The 9,622-nt window shown below is 43.7% G+C and overlaps 1 protein-coding gene across 2 annotated transcripts in view; it reads left to right on the plus strand.

The window, feature by feature from the left end:
• Positions 1–8,163, plus strand: part of SLC22A18 (solute carrier family 22 member 18) — a 79,635-nt gene extending 71,472 nt beyond the window's left edge. For both annotated transcript variants that reach the window (XM_044425826.1, XM_044425825.1), the window contains exons 10-11: positions 3,116–3,236; positions 7,008–8,163. In XM_044425826.1, the coding sequence (XP_044281761.1) occupies positions 3,116–3,236; positions 7,008–7,195 (309 nt within the window). In that variant the 3' untranslated portion in view covers positions 7,196–8,163. The remainder of the gene's footprint in view (positions 1–3,115; positions 3,237–7,007) is intronic.
• Positions 8,164–9,622: the final 1,459 nt, after the last annotated feature.

A 9,622-nucleotide genomic window follows, 5' to 3' on the forward strand; every position in this document is an offset into this window, starting at 1 on the left:
GAATGTCATAAGCAAAGTTTTGGTTTAATTATCTGTGTTCCTATATTGCTAGTATATATACTACAGGCTATCTTGGGTAAACCATGACCCCTTGAACAGGGCATTACAGCTTTCTGTGCTGTTAACCTGTTTTTGTGAAGCTCAAATGTGATGGGACACATAGTCTTTTTCCCACAATGCTTTAAAAACCAAAAGAAGCCTTAGGAAGCTCTCTGTCTCTCCCCCCCCCCCCCCCCGGTGTGTGTGTGTGTGTGTTTGAGTGTGTGTGTGTGTGTGTCAGAGAGAATGAGAGAGAGAGAATGAGAGAGAGAGAGATCATCGTACAGTTTTGCTCTGCAGCAGTATGATGCTACTCTGAAAAAGGGACATTTGCAAATTCTCAGCTTGGTGCAGCCTTCCTTGGGTCATTTATTCTAGAGAAAAAGCAGTTGAGATGTTTTCCAGGTGGGGACAGGGAATAGGTCTGATGCAGCCTCCTGCATTGATCTCAGCAATGTTCAATGACTGTGGTCACACTGCAGAGATCCTAAAATAAGACTTTAAAAATGCAGGGAAGCAGCCATATTGGTCTGCTGCAGAACAGGTGCAATCCAAAGAGTAGCACAAGTCCATGTGAAGACCACAAAATAGTAAGTGATGTTTCAGAGCTCTTCTGCAACTTGTGACGATCTTAATGATTGGTGGCAGCCAGTGATTCAATTAGGTGAAGGCTCTGTCAGCCACCCCAGACAGCTTAAGAGTTGAGACACATTTCTACCTATAGTTTTAAGCCCCAGGGTTACTGGAGGTACATTGTAATGCAGGGAAGAGAGCAAGAGTGAGTAAAGTACTATGGTATGAATCACAAAAAAAAGAGGGCTGGATATTCCAGATGTTAAAAAGTATTGGGTTGCAAACCAGTTAAAGATCGGCCCAGAGATTATAGCCCAAAGCAAAGAACTAATATGGAGTGATATTGAATTAAAAGAATCAAGGGAAATAGGTGATCATTTAGAGACATACTGGTTTTAAAAGGATATAAAAAGATTGTAAAGAGAATTCAAAATCCCTTTTTTAAAAATATGATGGAAGTATGGGGAAAATGGAGACAGCAATTAATGCCAGGAATTTCTCCATTAACATCAGTGGTCAAAATGGAGAAATTCCCAAAAATAGAATCAAAGGATTGGATTAATAAACTAAAAATAATCAAATATATAAATGGAAAGACTGGAAAATAAGATAAAAATATAACACAATTAAGGAGCATATTGGCAGAAGCCAAATTGAATTCATTAAATTTAATTCAATTAAAAAATGGATAAAGATGGAGGAAAAATTCAAAGAGAAAGATAATTAACAAAATTTGAAATGATTGTAAAAGAATGTGAGTTTAAGGAAGAATATACAGGTAAAGGAAGAATTGGTAAAATTTATAAAATATTAATAGAATTAGGGGATCAGACAAAAAGTTTAAAATCAATTTGGGACATGGATGTAGGTGAAATAAAAGATTAGGATTGGAAGAATATTTGTAATAGAAGAGTATATAAGAATATATTGGTTAGAATTAAAGAACATGGATATAAAATGATATGGAGATGGTATTAACACCAGTTAAGTTAAACCAAATTGATGATGAATATTCTAATATCTGTTGGAGATGTGAAAAAGAGATTGGAATTTGTAAACTTATGTGATGGGACTGTGATAATATACAAAATATATGGGCTATGGTGTTTAATGAAATTAGAGAAATTCTAGGCATAAATTTAGAAATGTCACCAAGAGTTGCATTATTGTTGTTGATTGAAAATCAGGATATAAATGAAGCTAAGAAAGAATTGATTCTAAATTTGATAATGGCAGCCAGGTTAGTAGTGGTTAAATATTGGAAACTGAATTGGGTTATACAAATGAATGAATGGTATAATGAAATATGGAATATGGTTGCTAATGATAAATTGACAACAGAAATAAAAAAGGGATAATAAAAGTAAATAAATATGATGAATATGGGAAGATTGTGTGATGTACTGATGGAAGAGAATGGCTGTAAGCCTAATCAAGATTTTTTTAATTTTTGGAGGGGATATTGGTGTAATTAAAGTACATTATATACTGTTAATTGTTACAATATATGAAGTGAAATGGAAGTGTCAACTGGTCTCCGGGGGAGCAAGTGCACAGTGTTTATTGTTAATTTAGATGCTAATATTACTGATACATTTTGAAGAATATGTATTTGTACTTCAATTGTATTTATGTTCTGTTTAAAAAAAATTAAAAGGTGGGGGGAAAGCCACAGAAGGTGGTGGTAGAGGCCACAGACACTACAGCCTGCACCGTACAAGTGTGCAGTTGCATTCTGGAAGTCACACCTGTGCTGACATCATCAATCTGCATGCACGAGAGTTGTGTACCAGCTTGCAGTCACCACTGTCATGCAGTGCTTAAAAATATGACCAGATTTTTTCCTCTCCGTTCAATGGCTGTGCAGCAGCCCCCAGAAGTTTGTCCAAGAGGTCACTTCCCTGGCCACTGCTGATTATGGTGGGGATTCAAGAAGCAATTTGTCAATGAATAAGGTTCCTCTGTGTCAAGTCCAGAAAATCAAAAATCAAATTGTATAAGAGCATACTAGGACCAAGAAGAAACAGCTGCTCTCCTTTCAAATATCAAAAAGCCTATACTGATTTATAGATGCCTCTGACGCTTATTAGAATATGCTTGCCCATTGTAAAAAAAAGCCTAATAATAAACCACCTAACAACATCTTTATTAAACTACTTAATAAAGTTAAGGGCTCTTTGTTCCAGAGTTATGGAACCTGGATGATGCCTCTTGCTTTAATAAACCTCCATCACCAGGACAACCTTCTGTAGTTCTCCCTGTTGCTTCTCTTCCGCTTGTGCAATTTTTGCAATCAGGGTAGAGCAGGGCAGCTCCTCTGGATTAGCTCCTATTGTCACATCTGTGAATGTGAAGGATCTGTCTTGCTGCATTTTGCTTTGTGGAAGCTAGCAAGACAGTATTCCTGAATACAGATCCCTCCTGCCTGCATCCATACATACACTTCGGAATATTTTCTTGCTGATATCCTAAACATCTTGATGGCTTTTCCCCCACCTTCCAGGTCTTGATGAGCAGCGTCTTCCATTACTGCCTCATTGTGCCTTTTATGGTGCTCTCCTTCAGTATTGTTGGTGTCATCACCGACATCCTCCTGACAAAGTCCGTTCCAGCTTCTGACACTGGTAAGACCTGCTCCTGCTCTGAACTTCTTTCTTCCTCTTCCCCTTTTCTTACAAAACCTGCCAGATGCGCCACTTGGTTCTGGTTCACTGCTTGGAAAGAGTGGTGAGCTGGCAACTGTGAAGATCGCTGGGCTCTGCCAAGGAACTCTTTTGTCACCATCCAACCCTTAGAGCTCTGCAGGAAGAATGCCAAGTCCAAAGTTTCTGCACATCTCACATAATTTGTCTTGGAACAAAGGGGAACCTATCCCGGAGTTGCAGAACTGCCAAGCTGGTGAAAGCTCATTAGAGTCGGTATTGCAAGGATAACTGCAAGCCAGGCAGTGACTCACACTATGGAACAAGTTGGCTGAAAAGGAAGATGTAGAACCTTGCAGTGTTTCCGGTGATTAATATTTCTGTGAATGGTGCAGGCATACATGACGTACGGCCCCATCAGCGTCTTGAGATCCCCCCACCCAGGCTCTCAGGGAGCAGCACACATGCATAAGGGCTCCAGATGTGACCCTGCACCTCCACATCTTGGAGCTACCAAGTGTGTCTACCACCAGGTGAACATGCATGATTGCAGCAGCTGCGCGCATGAGGCCACATGCCCTTTTCTCACAACTGTGCAGCTTTGTACCAGAGGTCCTCACAGAGGCCCTAACGCTGTCCAGGCTGGTCCAAGCTGAGGAGTGCATATTTCTCAGCTCCATTTCTCAGCACTGATGATCAAGGAAAAGCTTTTCTCTCCAATCAGCTGCTTTTCTCTGCTTGGAGAGAGGGTGCAGAGGACAGGGAGAGGAGGTAGGTGGTGCTTGAATCAGAACTGGAGGGCCAGATGGAGAAGCCCCGGTGGGTCATACCTGTCCCAGGGGCTGGAAGTCCCCTAGTCCTGCTGTAACGCTTCGCTCCTTTGAAGCATCCAGAGCTGGTGCACGTGAGCGATTCCTCCGTGCTTGCTGGCAGCTTCGGGGGCACATGGGTCTGCCCATTCGAATCATCTCTTCACTTAGGCAGGGGAGAAACAATGTGTTGTGCATGCACGTTTGGGGGCACGCACAAGAGGCCGACCGTTTTGATGGCACTGATAGGTCGGGCTTTGATCGCTCAGGCTCTGCTAGCAAGAGGATTGTTGGAACGGGCCCAGCTCCAGCTGCAGTCCGAGGCCCTGGGAACCTGCCTGTGCCTGCTGTGGGGGAGATTAGTTCAGCCATGGGCCCCAGTCAGCCTGCCCATGGGAATGAGGAAGAGCAACAACATCTTGCAGAAGGAGATTTAGAGAAGGGGAGTCTATTGGATGGGAGCTCCGACCTCCTGAGGAGGTGGCCCTGATAGTCCAGTCATAGGGTGGCTGAATTGGGATCTCAGAGGAAGGAGCGAAGGCATGCCCAGTTCTACAGGGCTCCTGCCTGCAGGGACAGCGCAGAAGGATGCATAAGCAAGCTTTGGGTGAAGAGGACCAAAGAAGGTTCAACATCTCCCTTTGAATATGCTGAGAGACTTACATGAAAAATAAAGACATTTGGCAAGAAGCGCTGGTGAGACTAACTGCTGGCCAGGAGAACTCAGCTCACAACACAGTGGTATTCTTGCATGTTGAAAGTGACTTGGCAAAGGGGTCACTATTTGTGGTACGTACACTCATTCTGATTTCACCTCTGTAAAGGAGCTTTTGTGGGCTTTTATACTGTGCCAAAAGCCTGTAAAATCTCATTTGACTAGAGGCAACGATAGGATAAAACCAATGTGTATGCACCCCACTGGAAGCAAAGCTTCCGTCAAAACATTTTCAGTAAGGGAGGGCATCATCCCAGGACTGGGGAGTCTTGGGTTCAAATCCCCATACAGCTGACTGAGCAGACTCAGGCCACTAGGTCACATACCTCACAGGATTGTTGTAATGAAAATGGGGGAAAGTCATGTACCCCTTTCTGAGGTCCTTGAATGAAAAGTGGGGTGTAAATAATTTTGCCTTTTTGCTCATGGGTATATTCCAGGATATTCCTGTGTTCTAAGGAAATTCCTGTGTTCTCTTTGCTTGAATCTCATTTTAAATCCACAACTAAAATGAAGTTTGGAGCTGCTTGTCCAGTAGGAGTTATAGTCTGGATATGCATGACTCTCTCAGTTCTGAATCTGTGGCTGATCTCAAAATGCAGAAACTGAGAGGGAGGGGTTGAAAGCAGCTGCTGGAGCCGGGCCAGCCTTCTTGAAAGGGCTCTTGTGAGGGAAACGGAGTGGCTCTGCCTGCTTCCTGGGCCCAGAGGCCAGCCTCAGCGGCAGAGGAAAGCCAGTTCAGTGGCCGCATCCCAAGCCAGATTTGCATAGATCATTAGGTCACCCACCGTTCAGAAGGCCTGTCAGTGTCTGCCCAAGAGCAGTGAAATCCTGGGAATGTGGCCCAGGAGCAAAGACTGTGCAAAAGGAACACACAGCTCTGTGCATGTTGTGTGTTTGTGTGCATGCACACACATGTATATGCGTGCATCAAGGACTGGCATGATCAGGCACTAGCAAAGGGCCCACCACCTAGCAGGGCCCCACTGAACAGACCCTCTGCAGAGTCCTCGTTCAGAGGCTCACTGAACGAGGGGCCCATTGGCGGGGTCTTGCCACAGGGCTCACTAAAATCTGGAATCAGCCTTGTGTGAGGGAGAGCCGTTCAAGAAGTGCTGTGTATGCCAAACAATCACAGAGGCATGTGGAGGAAGAGGACTGGGGGCTCCTGGCAGAGACATGCCTGGAATCTGTGCTATATTTAACCAGGGATGACTGGGGGCCGAACTGAAGCATGTCGCAGCCTTGAACGTAAGAGTACAGCTTGTATGGTCTAGTGGAGGGAAGTCGTGGGCTCCCAGTTGTGGAAATAAGATGTGAATAATACTGGAAAGTCAGGAGAGGTGGGACTCCAAAGTAGGGCAATAAGGACAGGAAGAGCCACTGGAGAGAAAACTTTAAAGAGCTTAGACTGCATTTATGCCACCCATTTTAGCAATTAATGCAGTGCAAGTGACTCCCAGTGTAATTCAACTCTTAAAATGCTGAAGCACCCATTTCTGGTTGTGGGCGGAGCTATATGTTACCTGAAGTTCCCAGAGATATACAGAGAAAATCCATGTTTTCCAGATGTCTTAAGAAACATAAATTAAGGCACTCTTTTGGCAAGGTGCTGCCCATCATTGAGGGAAATGCTCAGGTCAGGTGAAGCTTATGGCTTGGCCAGAACATCTTCTCCATCTGCTCCCTCCACAGATTCTGTCCCTATGTCAGACGAGGCCAGACCGACCCCTTAGGCAGAGGGAGACCCGGACTACAAGGGGCCTTGAGGGCATGGCTAGGAGCTGTGCCTTTCTTCCTTATGCTCAAGTGCATGCTGAGGGCTTGTCACTTCAGGGGTGGGGACTGGGGGGGGGGGGGGGGCAGGTTGCAGCAAAGGGGTAAAGCCTTTGTACCCCACACACACAGGGTCCTGTATGCAACGTGCATAATTGGTTTTGTTTTCTTTATTTTCTTTTTCTTAGTTTATTGCTTGCAAACATTAACATAATTATAATAACAGCAACAGTAAACTTGCTGTGTAAGAAAAGTTCTGGGGATGGGAGCATTCCAGTTTCTGTACCAGAATGGCGTGTGAGTTTGCACCAGCTCTACAGTCTTTAGCCTTGGGGTGCAAGTCCCTTGATGTTAGCAGTGCTAATGACAGATTTATTGACTGCATTAATCTTGGAATAGGCCCTAAAATTAATTTTGATGCTAACATTGCTTTTTTCCACCTTTTCCACCTAGGTGCAATGCTGGGAATAAGTGCTTCCATTACACCACTTACACGGACACTAGGCCCAACAATAGGAGGATTCTTATACAGAAGATTCGGGGTCTCATCTTTTGGTTATTTACAGCTGTTGGTCAATATGTCCCTGTTTTTGTTTATCTTGAAGAAGAGGATCCCTCAGAAAGAAGGAAAAGATCAGTGACTGATTCCTTGTACAATTGGATCAGATGAGCAAGGATAGCCCAGTTTTAACTGTATTTTAGCACTTCTGTTTTAATTTTCCTATCTGGCCAAAAATAGATAAATTTAAGCCAACTCCTTTAACACAGTGAAGTGTACTGTAGATATTGTTGGATAAAAACATGCAAAGAGCCATCCTGGAGCAAACCAAAGACCTATTCAGCGTAGCAGTCTGTTCCCACAGTAGTCCCACTCAGGAAGTCCACAAATACAGCAAGCGCGCAACAGCACCCTTCTGCATGTGACCCCAGCAACCAGCACCGAGAAATAGACTGCCCCTGATACAGACGCCTTGTCCTCCATGAATTGATAGAATCCCCTTTTAAAGTTGCCCAAATTGGTGGTCATTACTGCTCCTACTATTATTACTAATTACATTTCTGTACTGCCCATAGCCAAAGCTCTCAGGGTGATTCACATTTTAAGTCACCCATCCGGATTTCAACCATGCCTGACCCTGCTTAGCTTCCAAGATTAGGCAGCAGCAGGCTCTTCAGACAGCACAGAAGCTGTATTACTATACCCTGTGGTAGAAAATTCCATAGTTGAAAAATAAGCTGTGTGGAGAAGCATTTCCTTTTACCCATCCAGACTCACTCACCATTCAGCTTTTTGCCCTGACTCCAGTTTCTAGTGGTACAGGAGAAAACTTTTCCCTATCCACTTTTTCAACAGCATGAACAGTTTTGTACGTACAACATGCAATCTTCTGTCCACCTGGTACCCTTAATTACTACTCTTCTGTAGTTTCTTCTGTAGTTTTAATTGGTGGGGTGTTACCAAGTATCTCTGCATCCTGCAGTTTTGCAGAATAAATAGCCTAGGTTTGGAAAAGCAAGCACCCATTCCTTCTCCTGTTCTAAACAGGATTATTACTACTACTACTACTGCTACTACTACATTTCTATACTACCCATAGGTGAAGCGCTCTGGGAGGTTTACAAAAGGTATAAAACAATAAAATGTGATAGATAAAAACAACTAACAAGAGTTAAAATTAATTTAAAATTGCATAAAAACAGTAAAAAACCTTTAAAAGGCAATTTAAAAGGCCCAGACAAAAATAAAAGGCATCTGGCTAATTGTGTCAGGCCCCTGAATGAGCGCAAATTTGGCACCAGGTGGGCCACAGCAGGGAGGTTATTCCAAAGGTGGGGGGCCACCACTGAAAAGGCTCTGCCCCAGTTGCCACCCTCCAAGCCTCTCAAGGTGTTGGCACCCAGAGGAAGGCCCCAGAAGCTGTGCTTCGTTCCGAGTTCTGAGGCTTATGGCAGCCTCATTGCATTGCATTATAAAACAAATGAACAGGCAATCATGATGCACCTTCTGCAAAGGTAACATTGAAGTGTGCGGGTTTTATTAGGTTTACCTACCTAAAAAGGCACTGAGAAGATAGTACCCTCAAAACCATGCCTGTTGAAAAAGACCACATTGTAACTCCAATGGAATCGGCACTGTTTGCCTTACTCTTCTATCCATTGAAAAAAAAGTTGGAGCTTCCAAAAAACTAAAAAACAACCGCAGCCAGCCCTGGGAAAGCGTGGGAGGATTACCACTGGATGATAGCATGTAGGCCTCTGGAAAGATGTGAGAAAGCAAACCATGACAATTCCCCAATGTTTCACCATCCCAGAGCATCCTGGCTTTGCACTAGCTCCAAGTATAAGGTTCAGAACTGTACACACCATTCCAAGACTGGCTGTGCCATAGATTTTTAGAAAGGCATTAATATATTAGCATTTGTATCTTCTATTCCTTTCCTAACAATCTCCAGTATGGAATTTGCCTTTTTCACAGTAGCTGTACACTGAGTCTTTGTTTTCATAACTGTTAGTGTTAGCTTTGTTCCAAAAGCCTAAAAGCTTTATCATAACATCCCATACCATTGCTTGTAATCACTCGAGGGACCTTTCAAAGCCTCATAGCTAAAGAGATCATGCTTTAAAAAATGCAAGAGCTTCGGTTAGAGTCCCAACCAAAGCACATCAATATATCTATACAGTAAAAGAGCCCAGTTTAATACTCTGTATCATTGGTTTTACCAACAAGTTCAACATGGATGCATTCAGATTAGAACATGTATTTTGAAAAGCAAATCTTTCCCTAGTCACAGATCTCTATTCGCTCCATTACTCTAATTCAGCTCCACTCACTGGCCTAGATGTAGGGATTGCCAGAAGACAGAGTGCAGAAACTTTCCACCTGCGGAAGGCATTCCACTGTGGCAGAGCTCTTGGCTGCATTGCAGCACCGAGAAGGCAAAGCCAAAGAGGAAAGCCAAAACCCCAAAGCCAACACCACAGCTTTAGGTTGAAGCTCATACCACCAGTAAGTCTTAAGAGAGGCTTTTCTACTGCTTTGCCGGGGGGGGGGGGGGGGGGGGGGGGGG

This window comes from Varanus komodoensis, unplaced genomic scaffold, assembly GCF_004798865.1.
Source record: "Varanus komodoensis strain SLA01 unplaced genomic scaffold, ASM479886v1 scaffold16, whole genome shotgun sequence".
Lineage (NCBI taxonomy): Eukaryota > Metazoa > Chordata > Lepidosauria > Squamata > Varanidae > Varanus > Varanus komodoensis.